We start from the raw sequence: 17,442 nt of genomic DNA, 5'->3' as shown, positions 1-17,442 counted from the left end.
GATGATGTGACTTACCAGTCCTTTTTTTCCCCCTAAGGTAAGTCTTTCCGCTCCCGGGATTGGAATGACTCCTTACCCTCTCCCTTAAAACCCACATCCTTTCGTCTTTCCCTCTCCTTCCCTCTTTCCTGATGAGGCAACAGTTTGTTGCGAAAGCTGAATTTTGTGTGTATGTTTGTGTTTGTTTGTTTGTCTGTCGACCTGCCAGCACTTTCATTTGGTAAGTCACATCATCTTTGTTTTTAGATATATTTTTCCTACGTGGAATGTTTCCCTCTATTACAACCACATAGTAATGTAGATCTAAGCATAAAAAAGCACATACTTTTGATAACAGAGCAAAGAAACACAGACAATAATCATTTGATGATGATCAACATCTTGAAAACAATATGGTGCATAGAGTACAAAATAAATAATAACCAAGGCTGTAAGTTCTCAGTCTACATTTTATAATGTCAGTGATGCAATAGATAACCAATATTTATAGCTTTTCACTCACCAATTTATGGCAGTAATGGTAGAATTCCATCCAGTTCCCCGTTGTCACTGTTGCCAAAACATCTTTATCATTGTTATCACCAGGCCAAATCATTAGTTGTTCATGGTCACTGATGATACCTTCCATTGTCCATGCTGCTTGAATAAGTTTTTTGGCATGCTCAACTTTTTTTCCAGAGCTCCACAAAACAGCCTTCCACCTCTACTATTTTAAAGGACTTGTTGTTGTTCCTGTTGTATGTCTTCACATCGCTCCATACTAACTCACTGTAGTTGAAATAGCAGTCACATGGTAGTACCCTTATCAAAGTATGATGCTGTTCCTTGGTGATTCCATCTAGTACATATATAGGCATTGTAGGCTTATTTGTTTCACAAGCAAATATAACAGAAGCTCTGCCATACGCACATCAGCAGTAATATTTTGCATCTGTAACCACTGCACCAGAACTTCTTTATGGTCATTTGTAGTTAGGGCTTTGTTCAGTATTACTGAACGCTGTGGAGCATTGTACACTACAGTTGTAGAAGGTACAGGACCATTCAACAAATCATGAATGGCCCATGTTTTCATGGTAATCACCTGTCTTGTTGGACCTAAAAACTAAAAGTGCGTCAGGGATAAAACCACTGGAAGAGCCTGCATGTACCACAACTAATCTCTAGCTCCTCTTCCCATGGCTTATGACTACTACTGCTTGGGTTGTCATCCTCCCAGCATTTACTGACAGCTCCCCCAGTGTTAATCTACATTTCATCTAGTCACATTATTGAATGTATGTCTTTGCCCACAATTTTGTGCAAGAATATGCTTTCAGCCTTAACAATGTGTGCCTTTTCTAACAGGACTTTTCAACCATCTAGAACTTTGTAACACAAACTCATACTTTTCAGCACAATTTTAGTGACATTTTCCCACCCCTGAAAAGTTTACTTTCTTTTAAAGACCCTAGAAATTTTGGTACAGTAGGTTACTATTTCCTGCTGTAGTAAGCATAAATATGGCCGTGAATAAATGTGCCATGGTGTCAGTGGTATACAACATGAGACACATGTGCCTCCCATCAGGTATACAGGGTTATGGTGTATTACAACAGAGAGAGAGAGAGAGAGAGAGAGAGAGAGATGAGTTGTCAGATATGATCTTGTGGAGTGGGAGGACGGTGGGAGGAGGATGAGGAGCGAGGGTGATACTATTACCTAGTCAGCGTTGTTCACCAGCCATGGCCAGGCAGATTGCTTTAGATCTTACTGATTATCTATTAAAACCACTACTAAAACTAAGATAACAGACAAGATGTTATAAACAATGGTTATAAACAACACTTCACAGCTCTTCATATTTCCAGTTTGTGGCTTCACATGTGGCAGTATCGTGTCGACCAGTCTCCAGTTCCAATTGTAGAGAAAAATTAATGTACAGAATATAGTGGCTGCTGTTTGGGCACATGTATCAGTCTAGCTCTGAACATCCTAAGTGGCAATGTTTGAACATCTGGTGATAAGTGGTTGACCACTTTCTGGGCTATTATGGGAAAACTATCCAGTGTTTGCATAGGCAACGGCTTGGAATATCAATGCCAGCTTTATTTATGGTGTTATAACTGTGAATGTCTTGTCTCTTGTAGGAGGATCCTAGGCTACAGAGTTGAAGAAATCATTATTCCCAACTGCTTGAAAATGGATCTGCAGTGGTCAAACTTATTGCTGGAAGATATTATTCTCAGAGCCCTCATTTGTACGAGCAATATGTTTTTACTTCTAGTAGAGTGTCCCTACAGCAGTGGTCCATGTGTGATGTGGCTGTGGAACAGCAACTGCAATTAAGTACTGATCTGTTATCATACATTTGAGCTCCCCGAGGAGGTAAATTAGTCTTGACAGTTTGAAACATATATTGTGCAGTGTGTTTGATTGTCAACTGTGATTCCTGGAAGTTTTCCAGTATAAACATTTGCTATGGGTCCACAGCCACCAAGGATGCATAACATTTTCTGGATTTTATCTTCATTTAATTTAATTTCATTTGCTTTGGACCTCTTTTTGGCTACTTCAAACAAAATGTCAACATCCTTTAGTGTTTTCTACAATTAGTCATTAATATTGTACCATCTGCAAAGAGCAGGGAATGACCATCACAGTTTAAAGTAATTGAAAAATATTAAAAAGAGCAGAGGACCAAGTTCAGAGCCCTGTGGTACACTGTGTTCAAGTACCATTTCACGAGACATTGGTTGCTGGATACGAACAGACTAGGGAGTTAGACATTTCAAAATGTGGTGTACTTTCATGATTTTTCAGACTTTAGATATTAACTGATCAATGATAGCATGGAATGTGTTAAAAAAGATGTGGCTAAAATAAAATTGAATTAATTATTGTATTTTGGGTAAGTCAGAATTTGGAATGGATCTGCATTCGCTGTAGTGTAGTATAGTGCAGTGTCATCTGCAGCATCTGTTCTGCCCTGGCAAAGCAGGTGGCATGCTTCGTTCACCAGCGAGCAGCCATGCAAGAAGCGGTGCAGCTGCTGCTGAGCTGCAAGAACTGCCATTATGGTGGAGACAATGGCAGTACCACACGGCACTCCTACCAGAGGCTTGGGTGCACCATCTATTTTGGCATACAGGTCAGTCATCAGGTACAGCACACACAATTCAGGTTTTGCATTCGCTCGAGGCTTATGTGTCGCAACATGCTAAATCTCCAAGCCACCAGAAGCAGCCCTTCAGCATCAGTTCTCACCAACTGCTGATGGTCACATGTAGCACATGTGGACTGATCAACTTTATGGCAAAGCAGGGCATGAAAATGATTTGTAAGCCCACCAGGAAAAATATACATCATTCACTGGTGCCACCTGGTTTGTATAATTTTTGCGATTGTGGCCAAGAATGTATGGAACCATGAAAAGAATTATTAACACCTGTTTAGCCAGACACACTCTCAAAGTGTTTATTAATGATTCAATATTAACATCTGTTTAGCCAGATACTCACGTTCTACTGTATTTATTAATGATTCTGTCAACAGTCTGTGTACTGTGCATTGCAGGTGTCGATCAACTACGTTTGGTGGGTGCTTTGAATCCAGCATCTATGGGATGGCCAGGATGTTCGGGTTTGTAGATCGTAGGAAGAAGGTAAAAGATGGTGGTGCATGGTTTGTGTGGGCTAAGAAGTTTTATGGATTGAGGTATTAGTACTTGTGAGGAGCCTGGGATTTTAAGAAGGGATTTCAGGTCAGTGTGAATCACAGGGACGGCATCTTGAAGACAGATGCTGTATGTAGAGGTGTCAGACAGCTGGTGTAGACCTCCACTAACATATTCCTGTCAGTCAAGTACCACAGAGGTAGATCCTTTGTCTGCTGAAAGGAGCCATCAGCTTTTAGGGAATGAATAGCATGGAGCTCTGCATATGATGGGTTTGGGTCATGTTGTAGGGATCTGAGGGATGGTTGTGAAGCAATGCTGGATGTGAAGAATTCTTAGAAGGCTTGTAAATGATGGTTTTGAGGTAGCAGTAGTGGATCAAGGTCGGAACTGTTCAAGACAGGGATGAATGTCAGGTTTGCTGTGGGAAAGGTTCCGGGATTGGGTTGCAAAGTGATATTTCCAGTTGACATTATGTGTGAAGGAAAGTAGGTCCTTCACCAAAGCAGCATTATTAAATGTAGGTTTAGAGCTGAAAGTGAGACTCTTGGATAATACAGATAATTCAGAAAGGGAGAGTGCTTTAGATGAGAAGCAGGGAATACCGTGCTGTTGTGACTCTTTCTTGTGATTATAAGCTATTATTGATCTGGGAGGCAGTGCTGATGGCTGGGGGATGTTAAGGAGTTTGGCCAAGCTCAGTGTATAGAAAAGGAGTGGTGGCTGATGTGTAGATTTTTAGGGAGCTGCAGAGGGACAGGAAGGGAAACACCACTATTGAGATAGCTTAGGAGATGGTGGGATCATTTTTTTGAGGTCAAGTCTGGCATGTTGTTGCTGTTTGAAGTTGGCTTGGCAGATGACACCATTCAAGGAAACATAAGAGGCAGATAATTGCAGGATTTTGTAAGAGAGAAGTCTGGTGGACTGGAATGTGGCAGATGAGGCATATAGGGTAAGTGAAAGAGATTGCTGTATTTGAATCTGTGAAAGAGGCTGATGTAGACTAGGACTACATCCAGAAACAGGGACTTCCAGTGTTCAGCCTTTGGGAGAAACTCCAAAGGATAACAGTATGTGGGACCTTAGTTTTGATAGCGCAAAAGCATGTTTTCGCTATCCCCCTCCCACCCCTATCACATACAATGCATGTAGCTTTTTGCTTTTATTAACTCACGCGACCCCCCCCCTCCCCCCCCATGAACCATGGACCTTGCCGTTGGTGGGGAGGCTTGCTTGCCTCAGCGATACAGATAGCCATACCGTAGGTGCAACCACAACAGAGGGGTATCTGTTGAGAGGCCAGACAAACATGTGGTTCCTGAAGAGGGGCAGCAGCCTGTTCAGTAGTTGCAGGGGCAACAGTCTGGATGATTGACTGATCTGCCTTGTAATATTAACCAAAACGGCCTTGCTGTGCTGGTACTGCGAATGGCTGAAAGCAAGGGGAAACTACAGCCGTAATTTTTCCCGAGGCCATGCAGCTTTACTGTATGATTAAATGATGATGGCGTCCTCTTGGGTAAAATATTCCGGAGGTAAAATAGTCCCCCATTCGGATCTCCGGGCGGGGACTAATCAAGAGGACGTCGTTATCAGGAGAAAGAAAACTGGCGTTCTACGGATCAGAGCGTGGAATGTCAGATCCCTTAATCAGGCAGGTAGGTTAGAAAATTTAAAAAGGAAAATGGATAGGTTAAAGTTAGATATAGTGGGAATTAGTGAAGTTTGGTGGCAGGAGGAACAAGACTTCTGGTCAGGTGACTACAGGGTTATAAACACAAAATCAAATAGGGATAATGCAGGAGTAGCTTTAATAATCAATAGGAAAATAGGAATGCGGGTAAGCTACTACAAACAGCATAGCGAACGCATTATTGTGGCCAAGACAGATACGAAGTCCATGCCTACTACAGTAGTACAAGTTTATATGCCAACTAGCTCTGCAAATAGTGAAGGGTGACGAAAATTTAATAGTCATGGGTGACTGGAATTCAGTAGTAGGAAAAGGGAGAGAAGGAAACGTAGTAGGTGAATATGGATTGGGGCTAAGAAATGAAAGAGGAAGCCACCTGGTAGAATTTTGCACAGAGCACAACTTAATCATAGCTAACACTTGGTTCAAGAATCATAAAAGATGGCTGTATACATGGAAGAAGCCTGGAGATACTGACAGGTTTCAGATAGATTATATAATGGTAAGACAGATATTTAGGAACCAGGTTTTAAAGTGAAAGGCATTTCCATGGGCAGATGTGGACTCTGACCACAATCTATTGGTTATGACCCGTAGATTAAAACTGAAGAAACTGCAAAAAGGTGGGAATTTAAGGAGATGGGACCTGGGTAAACTGAAAGAACCAGAGCTTGTACAGAGTTTCAGGGAGAGCATAAGGGAACAATTGACAGAAATGGGGGAAAGAAATACAGTAGAAGAAGAATGGATAGCTTTGAGGGATGAAGTAGTGTAGGCAGCAGGGGATCAAGTAGGTAAAAAGACAAGGGCTAGTAGAAATCCTTGCGTAACAGAAGATATATTGAATTTAATTGATGAAAGGGGAAAATATAAAAATGCAGTAAATGAAGCAGGCAAAAAGGAATACAAACGTCTCAAAAATGAGATCGACAGGAAGTGCAAAATGGCTAAACAGGGATGGCTAGAGGACAAATGTAAGGATGTAGAGGCTTATCTCACTAGGTGTAAGATAGATATTGCCTACAGGAAAATTAAAGAGACCTTTGGAGATAAGAGAACCACTTGCATGAACATCAAGAGCTCAGTTGGAAACCCAGTTCTAAGCAAAGAAGGGAAAGCAGAAAGGTGGAAGGAGTATATAGAGGGTCTATACAAGGGCGATGTACTTGAGGACAATATTGTGGAAATGGAAGAGGATGTAGATGAAGATGAAATGGGAGACACGATACTGCGTGAAGAGTTTGACAGAGCACTGAAAGACCTAAGTCGAAACAAGGCCCCCGGAGTAGACAACATTCCATTGGAACTACTGAGGGCCTTGGGAGAGCCAGTCCTGACAAAACTCTACCATCTGGTGAGCAAGATGTATGAAACAGGCGAAATATCCTCAGACTTCAAGAAGAATATAATAATTCCAATCCCAAAGAAAGCAGGTGTTGACAGATGTGAAAATTATCGAACTATCAGTTTAATAAGTCACAGCTGCAAAATACTAACGCGAATTCTTTACAGAAGAATGGAAAAACTGGTAGAAGCCAACCTCGGGGAATATCAGTTTGGATTCCATAAAAATGTTGGAACACGTGAGGCAATACTGACCCTATGACTCATCTTAGAAGCTAGATTAAGGAAAGGCAATCCTACGTTTCTAGCATTTGTAGACTTAGAGAAAGCTTTTGACAATGTTGACTGGAATACTCTCTTTCAAATTCTGAAGGTGGCAGGGGTAAAATACAGGGAGCGAAAGGCTATTTACAATTTGTACAGAAACCAGGTGGCAGTTATAAGAATCGAGGGGCATGAAAGGGAAGCAGTGGTTGGGAAGGGAGTGAGACAGGGCTGTAGCCTATCCCCAATGTTATTCAATCTGTATATTGAGCAAGCAGTGAAGGAAACAAAAGAAAAATTTGGCGTAGGTATTAAAATCCATGGAGAAGAAATAAAAACTTTGAGGTTCGCCGATGACATTGTAATTCTGTCAGAGACAGCAAAGGACTTGGAAGACCAGCTGAAGGGAATGGACAGTGTCTTGAAAGGAGGGTATAAGATGAACATCAACAAAAGCAAAATGAGGATAATGGAATGTAGTCGAATTAAGTCGGGTGATGCTGAGGGAATTAGATTTGGAAATGAGACACTTAACGTAGTAAAGGAGTTTTGCTATTTGGGGAGCAAAATAACTGATGATGGTCGAAGTAGAGAGGATATAAAATGTAGACTGGCAATGGCAAGGAAAGTGTTTCTGAAGAAGAGAAATTTGTTAACATTGAGTATAGATTTAAGTGTCAGAAAGTCATTTCTGAAAGTATTTGTATGGAGTGTAGCCATGTATGGAAGTGAAACATGGACGATAAATAGTTTGGACAAGAAGAGAATAGAAGCTTTTGAAATGTGGTGCTACAGAAGAATGGTGAAGATAAGGTGGGTAGATCACGTAACTAATGTGGAGGTATTGAATAGGATTGGGGAGAAGAGAAGTTTGTGGCACAACTTGACCAGAAGAAGGGATCGGTTGGTAGGACATGTTCTGAGGCATCAAGGGATCACCAATTTAGTATTGGAGGGCAGCGTGGAGGGTAAAAATCGTAGAGGGAGACCAAGAGATGAATACACTAAGCAGATTCAGAAGGATGTAGGTTGCGGTAGGTACTGGGAGATGAAGAGGCTTGCACAGGATAGAGTAGCATGGAGAGCTGCACCAAACCAGTCTCAGGAGTGAAGACCACAACAACAACAACAACTCATGCACAGTGTTTTAGCAGTAATCTCTATCTTGCATATTACCCTATTTTCCACCTTTAAGCTCTCAGGTTTTCAAATTTCATCTGTAGCAGTTCCCAACTATCAGTCTTCCTTCTAATCCTGTCTGGTAAGTCTCCCATGACCCAGGATTCTGGATGACTTTCCCAAACTCTACCTTTTTTCTAAACCTTACCAGTCCTTTTCCTTAACCCTTCTTCTTTTCCATTCAACCCTTCTGCCAGAAGAAGGAGCCACTGGCTCTGAAAGCTTGCATATGTAATACCTTTCGTATGTGTATTCTCCTGCTGCCACTTGGTGAATAGTTTTTTTATGCATCCAATTACATTATATTTCCCCCAATGATGTATGCTTCTGCATCCCTATATTTCTTGTCTAGCAGTTCCTGCTTTGTCATTGTGCACTTCGTGGCAATCTCATTTTCTAGATGTCAGAATTCTCTGTGTCTTCTCCATTTCCTGCTTTTTTTAATCTCTTTTCATCTGTTAGATTCAATGTCACATGTGTTATCCAAGGATTTCTGCTTTGCTTTATCCTTTTCCTGTTTGATCCTCTACTGCCTTCACTATTCTATCTTTCAAGACTCCCCATCTGTCTTCTGCTGTGTTACTTACCTCTGTTTTCTTATGCTTCCTTTGAAATTCTTGGCCACCTCTGGTTCTCTCAACTCATCTAGGTCCCATCTCCTTAACTGCAGTTCATAACCAATAAACTGTAGTCAGAATCCACATCTGCCCCTGGAAACATTTTGCAGTTTAGAATCTGGTTTCAAAATCTCTGTCTCACCATAATGTAATCTATTTGAAACCTTCTTGTCTGTAGTCTTTTCCATATATACAATTTTCTTTCATGATATTTAAACCAGCTACCAGTGACAATTAAATTACAAGGGTGGTTTGAAAAGTTCTCAGAATCACCACAAGAGGTGAGCACTAGCGCAATGAGTTGTTCACGTGATATTCATTGGACTGTTGCCTGTAAACACATGCTATGGCAGTGCTCTTGGAACAGAGCTGTGGCAGTGACATGGCTCTGTTGTTCCCCCCTAGTGATGTTCAAAGATGGAAAAAAATTGAGATTCAAGCAGTGATTAAGTATTTCGTAAAGAAAGGTATGAAAGCAAAGGACAAACATGCCGATTTCCAGAATACACTGGGGGACTCTGTTCCTTCATATTCAGCTGTTGCCAAGTGGAAAAATGAATTTAAATTTTGTCAGGAGAGCTTAGATGATGATCTGTGCTGTTGTTGGCCAAGATGTCTCACTCCCCCAGAAATCATTGCAAAAGTGCACAAAAAGGTAACGGAGGATCGCCGATTGAAAGTATTTGAAATTGCTCACGCTTGCCAGATGTCATCTGAAATGGTATATCACATTTTAACTGAAGAATTAGAAATGAAAAAAATTATCTGCCAGACGGGTGCCCTGATTCTTGATGCTGGATCAAAAACACATGAGAATGGACATATGGGAACAATGTTTGGCCCATTTTAGGAGAAATGAGTAAGATTTTTGGCGCCAGTTTGTGACCACAGATGAAACTTGGGTGTACTAATATCTCCCAGAGACTGAACAACAGTCAAAGCAGTGGAAACATGCTGATTCTCCATCACCAAAGAAAGCAAAGACAATTCCTTCAGCAGGAAAGGTCATGGCTTCTGTGTTCTGGGATGTGAAGGGGATTCTGTTTGTAGATTATCTCCCCACTGGGCAAACAGTTACTATAGAATATTATGCTAACCTTCTGGACAAATTGCAACTAAAGATACATGAAAAAAGGCCAGGTTTAGCAACAAAGAAAGTCATCTTCCATGAAGACAATGCGCGCCCGCACACGTGATGTTGCCGTGGCCAAATTACACAAACTAAGGTATGAATTGTTGCCATGCCCACGTTATTCACCTGATATGGCACCATCAGACTTCCATCTCTTCCAAAAACTGAAAATTTTCCCTGGTGGATGAAGATTCACTTCAAACAAAGAATTGATAGCCGGAGTTGACAACTATGTTGCAGGCGTGGAAGAAGCTCATTTCTGAGATGGGATCAAGGGATTGGAACATCATTGGACCAAGGACATTAATCTACAAGGAGACTACATTGAAAAATAAAAAAAGTTTCAGTGATGTAAGTACTCCTTTGCCATTCTCTTCTCAGAACTTTTCAAACCACCCTCGTACTTTCTCTGCAAATTTCCACCATGTGGCTTCCTATTTCATTCCTTTCCCCTAGCCAATTTTCTCCTGCTATTTTCCCTTCTCTTATTTTGCTTTCTGTCAAATTCCAGTCCCCTATAACAAATAAGTTTTCATCTCCCTTAACTATCATTTACCTCATCACACATTATTTAAATTCAGAGCTAGTTGGTGTATAAACTTGAACTACTTTGGTGGGTGCTGGCTTCGTGTCTGTCTTTGGTACAGTAATGCATTCACTATGCTGTTCATGGTAGCTTACCCACATTCCTATTTTCTTGTTCATTAACTGACCTACTCCTTCATTACTCCTGTTTGATTTTGTGTTTTTAGCCCTGCACTCAACTGGTCAAAAGTCCTGTTCTTTCTGCTACCACACTTCACTAATACCCATTATATCTGACTTTAAACTATCCATTTCCCACTTTAAATTCTCTAGCCTATCTACCAGATTAAGGGCTGTAACATTCCACACTACAACTCAAAGATCGCCACTTTTGTTTTTCCTGGAGATGACATTCTCCTAAGTAGTTCCCACTTGAATATCTGAATGGCAAACTATTTTATGTCCGGAATATTTTACCAAGAGGAAGCCAGCATCATTTAAGCATACCAACAGAACTGCATGCTCTTAGAAAAATAACAGCTGTCCTTTATTCTTGCTTTCACCCATTTATGGACCACCATAGTGAGGTCAAGTTGACTAATGTTACATGGCCATATCAGTCGATCATTCAGACTACTGCCCATGCAACTACTGAAAAGGTTGCTGCTCCCCTTCAGGAGCCACTGATAAGTCTAACCCCTCCACATATAACCCTCTACAGTGAGTGCAACCTCAGAAGAGATATCTGTATCACTGAAGTATGCAAGCAACACCACCTCGGTAAGGTCCATCTTTCGTGGGGGATTCAAGTTTATACCATCTAAATTTAATCAAGTTCATTAGTGAGAAAGCTGCTGCTGTACTTTGAAAACAACTGCTGAATCTTCAGTTTTATTGTATCGCTGCCATTTATATGCTATTAATAGCTTAATATTTACTCAATTACAAAGGTATTTTTGAAAGAAAATATTTTTTTACGTCTGTAAATAATGAGTGCTATTTACAATATATTACTACTTGTTGCACAACTTTATAATGAATGCTGCTAATTCCTAAGTGGTGTATCCTATATTAAATATAAAACTTCTTATATCTTTTGTGTCATAATGAACATAATATAAAATATGTGGGGCTAGTTAGTTTATGAGAGGGACTGTTGGCCCCAATCTTACCAAGTTAAATAAATCAATTAAAAATAACTAAATAAATAAAAAAATAAATGCACTCTTTCCTTAAAAACAGACTTGCTGCCAGGCCGAAAATCTTTTTCCTTTCACTCATATCTGTGGAGCTGGCAACGGGAGATACTCATGATTTTGTTGCTGATGTACTTTGGAACTGCATACAAAGTGTTTAATTTCAGCAGGTGATGGTTACGATGGCATGGATGGGCGTGGTCTTTCTACCACTTCTGAATCATGGAATCTCTACCACTGGAGAGGAACTGACAGCCAAAGAATATGCCCCACTGCCCATTTGGTTGCCTTTCAAAGTGCACAGTTCACCTTCTTATGAGTTCACATATGCTGTTCAAGTGTTATGGCTGGCATTTGTTGCAGAAACATCTATTTGTATAGACTGCATATTTATGAACCTAATGCTAATGATTACAGCAGAGCTCCACATCTTGAATAGCACATTATCAACCCTGCAGAAGAACTCATTTGTTAATAAAGTTCCAGTGGTTTCTACAAATGAAATTACAGAAAACATGTTGCCTTTCACTCACAGAAGAGGAATCAAATACAGTAAACAAATATATGAAAATCTGATCCCTGTTGAAGGGACTGAAGATAGCCCATCTGATACTTGTAATTCCTACTACGCCAATTCACAGGGAGAAATAAAGCAGCGAATGTACCAGCAACTACTAAAAAACATACAGTATCATCAAACAGTTATCAAGTAAGTATTGATTTATTGTCATTGTTCGCAGTTATCAGTCAAAGAAAATAGTTGCTGTGCATTCTCCTGATCTTTCTCACTAGTTTTATCATTGAAATCCTTCACTAAATGCACTTACAGAGTTTTTTCAGCCCATAAATGTTTATATACCAGATTTCTATCCATGGGCTTCACCTGAATATGCATATGTCACAAATATTGAGCATTTATATGTTTGAATCTCTGCTGTTTTGTACACAGGACTCGAGGTAAGATGTTAAAATTATCTATCATATTCAGCATGATCTTCGGTCTTTAAACACACAGACAAAATTATTGGCTTGTCCCAGTGCTTATGCAACCTGGTTGACACACCAAACAACACAAATAAAACGCAAACTGCACTTCCTACAATTGAAGTATTCCAAGTCAACTAAATATAAAAAAGAAATATGAAAATCATTTTAGCATAATTTTGCATGTCAACCCCTTCTCATCCCTAGCGACAGTACGGGCCTCTTACTCTCACAGTACTTTTATACACATAATGAGTCTTGTAAATTTGGTTGAAACTGTTCCAGATATTTCTGAGTTATGCTTCTATGTCACCACATTTTCACCCCACCCCCAACGAAAGTTGGTGATTCTTACTTATAATTACACAGTGATTTTCTTTCCAGTTAGTAAATGACATGTGTATGAAGTATGGCTAAGCCTGACATGGTTTAGCATGTGATGTGGTACATTCATACATACATATTTTTATAATATACTAGCTTCATGTCCTTGGTTTTACCAGTGTATGCACACACCACAGACATTTCACATGTAATTAAAATACTCCACTCATATTTGTACATGGATTTCATCTGCATGCATAGCAAATTTTTCCCAGCAGTTTCATAAGAATCCTGAGGAAACTTGTAATCCTGCAATGCTAAGAAGTATGCAAAATATCATGAGTCATATATGTACCAAATTGGTTGAATTTGCTCCAGGTATTGATGAGTCATGCTTTTATGTCATACCTTTTCACTCCCATCCTCAGTAAAAGGGGTACTAGGAATATCTTAGTAACCAGAGCATTTTTTTCAGATATCAAGTGACAACTGTGCCAAGATTAGTGGATATTACTTAAGGTGTTACAGTAATATGCTGATGTATCACTGTTTTGCACCCCATTACACATCATAAGGGTGAAACATCACTGGGACAGTGACCATTGAGCTCAGGGACACAGAAACAAAAACTAAAATCAAATGATATGGAACAGTTTTACATGCCATTGCTTCTCATCCCCTCCTCCACCACTAAGGATGGCAAGGATATATTTCCCCCACAGTATTTTTATACAAATAATACAAAGAAGATGTGATATATACACCAAATATGACTGAAATTACTCTGATGTTCCTGAGTTACGCTTCTATGCCATCCACCTATCACGCCCATGATCACTGTTATGGAAGAAAGGAAGATTAAGAGTTTAACATCCTCAACATCATGGTCATTAGAGGTCGGCCACAAGCTCAGATAATGAAAAGATGGGGAAAGAAAGTGGCTGTGCTTTCAAGTGAACCATACTGGCATTTGTGTAGGTTTAGGGATATCATGGAAAATTTAAATCTGGTTGGATGGATGGGGATTTGAACCCTCCATCTTCCTGAATATGATTTCAGTGTGATGACCACTGCACCACTTTGGTTAGTCACTCTTATGGAAGGTAAATGGTTCTTCCACCCTACAGTGCTCCTTTCCAGTTAGTAAGTACTATGTGACAAAGGCAATAAGAGCTTGTATCTTAGGAGGACACCAACAAATGGGCCCTAGAGGAAGTACTGGGGAAAACTACTGAACATCATTTATTACCAACTGCTCTTTAAAACACTTTATTAACCAACAATATAAGGCTCAACTAAAAAACACATTAAAGGTAACTTGAGCTTCCACCCTTTTACAAAAGGGATTAAATGTGAAACACAAGAAGCAAACAATTTAGATATTCTTAAAAGCTTTTTCAGCAAGGATTACAATTAATCAAAACATTAAATTTTAATAATTCAACTGAAAGTCATGCCGAGGCACCCCATAATCTGAAAATTACAATAAAGTCAGGTCAGGGCACAAACCCACAGATGACACAACAGACCCCAGATGTAGACATTTGGATCCAACCCCATGGTGACAACAAGCCGAGAGAGGATAGGTAGTGCTCTACAACATACACAGCAAAGCTCTTTTAAGCAGTGAACAGTTCAAACAACACCCAAATCTTTGCTCTGGCTCTAAAAGAAATCCAATAACAAATACAGAGGGGTGCAGAAAAATGTAAACATTCTTTGATAGTTCATATCTTTGAAACAAAATGACATACCGTTGCAATTTTGCGTCGTAGCACAGTCCATTGTTTTCTAGCAGATCTTGGCATGCATGTCCAAGCAGATGACAGTACAGCAATGAATGAAGTAAGATTGTCATTTGAGCATTGAGCATTGCAAGGCCATATTGAAGTGCTCCTGGCAGTACAAAAACATGATGGAGGTACAGTGGCAATTGCATCATGTGTATGGAACTCAGCCACGAACAAGTACAACAATTTATTGCATTCAGGACAAATTTGAAGCTGATGGTACTATTCAAGATGTGCATAAGGGAAGGTCTGCCCAACCAAAAACATCAACAAGTCCAGCTTCCAGTGATGTTGTGTTGCAACATTTTACTTGGTCACCTCAAAGACCTAAGAAGCAGGATGCACTTGAAAGTGGGTTAAGCCAATCAAGCGTACGATGAATTCTGAAGGCTGCAAAGAGGAAAGTGTACATTCCAAGATCACTGCACACTATGAATGAAGACAACCCAGATCGAAGGATCAAGTACGGTGAGTGGTTTGAAGGTATGCTTCATGAGGATGAATGATTTTCAGGAATGGTTATCTGGTCTGATGAGGTGCAATTCAAACTGAAAGATACTGTAAACTGCCACAACTACAAGTACTGGGCTCTTGTAAATCCTCACATTCATCTAGACAAACATGTTAATTACCAGGTGTTAACGTGTGGTGTGATCTGTCACTGCACAGTTTGACTGGCCCATTTCTCTCTGAAGATAGCATAACTGGTGAGGTGTACCTTTATATTCTGTGAACATCAACGTTACCTGCCTTCCAAAAGGTGTTTGGAAATGAAAGACTTTACCCATATGGGAACAGGATCAGTAATCAGGATAGAGAAAACTTAATTCCCATATATGTCATATCTCACGTATATTTACACTTGACACTGTGTCCATACAGAATTAAGTATAACAAAGAACTGACTAAAATAAAGTTAAGATGGAGGCTCGACAGAGCACTTACAATTCGCATATATTAAGTTTCTTGGTCGTTACGAACTGTCGATGCCACACAGCCCCCCCCCCCCCCCTTCCTTGCAGTATGGAGTACTACAGATGTGCAAGGCTGAGGGCGTGCGGGCGTCGACGTCGTCAGTGGAAATTGTGTGTGTAGGCAGGTGCACCACAGGTACTTCCATCTCAAACGAGATGGGTTGTGCAGGCGGAGCGGCGAGAGGCAGGTCCACTTTGTAGTCAGTCAGCCACCATGGCCAGATGAGACGGTGGCCAGCGTGGGAGTAAGGCGGCGGGGCAGTCGACGGCGTGATGGAGGCGTGTGTGGCCCTTAAGTGGATCAAGCCGTCCATAGAAATGAAAGCACGTAGAGATGCTCGGTCATACTCGTGCGAGAGTGTGAGGTTGTGTGCAATGTTGACATACCCCTTGTAGGGGCCAAAATAAGGAGGTTGAAGAGGCTGCCTAACCACATCATCGCGCAGCATGATGTGGGAGCAGTCGCAGAGTGCCGTGGGAACATAAGTCCCGGGCCCTGAGTGACTGATGGGCGGGTGCAAACGCAAATGCGTGTGCATCTGGCTAATGAAATCTGGCGAGGGGGGGGGGGGGGTGATTCTTGCTAAACTGGGGAAGAATAAGTTCCCCCAGTAGGACCAGATTCTCGCTGAAAACAAATTCAGATATAGTCCCCTGTAGGTCAGGTTTATAGGTTGAGTGTAGACCAAGTAGCACCCACGGGAGAACTTCCGACCAGAGACAATAATGGCATTGAAGGGCCGTCTTGAGGGTGCGGTGCCATCTCTCCACCAACCCATTGCTTTGTGGGTGATAGACAGTAGTGTGTATTTTTTTAACACCGCAGATCTAGCAGAGGATGGTGAAAAGGGAGGATTTGAACTGTTGATCCTGATCGGTGGTGATAGTGGTCGAGCACCCAAAATGAGCAATCCACGAGCCAATGAAAGCCTTGGCTACCATCTCAGCAGTAATGTTAGGGAGAGGGACAGCCTCGACCCCGCAAGACAACCAGTCGATAGTTGATAAGATATATCTATGGCCCTCTGAAGGAGAAAGAGGCCCAATCAGATCAATATGTACGTGACAGAATCATCCTGTGGGAATGTCGAACTTTCCCAGAGGCAGGGAGGTGTGGCGGATGATCTTGTTGCACTGGCAAGTGACACAGCTGCATGCCCAGGTTTGACAGTCCTGTTTGATATTCTTCCAAACAAAACATCCTGACACGAGACGTGTTGACTCAAACGCCCGCGTGGGCTAGGTTATCCAGGGCGTCAAAAACCTGTTTGCGCAGCCCAGTTGGGAGCAAAGGGCGTAGGGTGTCAGTCAAAGACTCACACCACACCTCATCGGAAATGCCAGGAAATTTAGCCTTTGTGAAAACAAGTGATGTTTGTGGGTTTTGTAGGAGAGCCTGAGAATCTTCATCAGAAGCATGGAAGGAGGCCAGATCGGAAAGATCAACGATGCAGGAAGCAGCACTGATCCATGAGAAGCAATCTGCAGCAATGTTACCTGCACCCTTGATGTAACGGATGTCCATTGTGAATTGAGAAACCAGGTAAAAGTGGCGGTAACATAGTGGGAGTGGGTCCTCAGGTGGGTTGCAGAACACTTCTGTCAGTGGTTTGTGATCGGTGAGGACGAAAAACAAATGTCCCTCGACGTCAGGGTGGAAATGCTTGATTGCCTCGTAAACAGCAATGAGCTCTCTATCGAATGCATAATATTTTCTCTGAGCCATAGATAGTGTCTTGGAGAAGAAATGAAGGGGAGAAAC

At 41.2% G+C, this 17,442-nt stretch overlaps 1 protein-coding gene across 1 annotated transcript in view; it reads left to right on the top strand.

Annotated features, from left to right (window-relative positions):
• The first annotated feature begins 3,010 nt into the window (after positions 1 to 3,010).
• Positions 3,011 to 17,442, top strand: part of LOC126199688 (odorant receptor coreceptor-like) — a 95,746-nt gene continuing 81,314 nt past the window's right edge. Inside the window, exons 1-2 of the mRNA XM_049936614.1 lie at positions 3,011 to 3,130; positions 11,779 to 12,317. Coding sequence (XP_049792571.1) covers positions 3,011 to 3,130; positions 11,779 to 12,317 — 659 coding nt within the window. The remainder of the gene's footprint in view (positions 3,131 to 11,778; positions 12,318 to 17,442) is intronic.

Source organism: Schistocerca nitens, chromosome 8 (assembly GCF_023898315.1).
Source record: "Schistocerca nitens isolate TAMUIC-IGC-003100 chromosome 8, iqSchNite1.1, whole genome shotgun sequence".
NCBI lineage: Eukaryota > Metazoa > Arthropoda > Insecta > Orthoptera > Acrididae > Schistocerca > Schistocerca nitens.
Note: the sequence above shows the minus strand (reverse complement) of the source record. Positions and strands in the feature narration are given on the sequence as shown.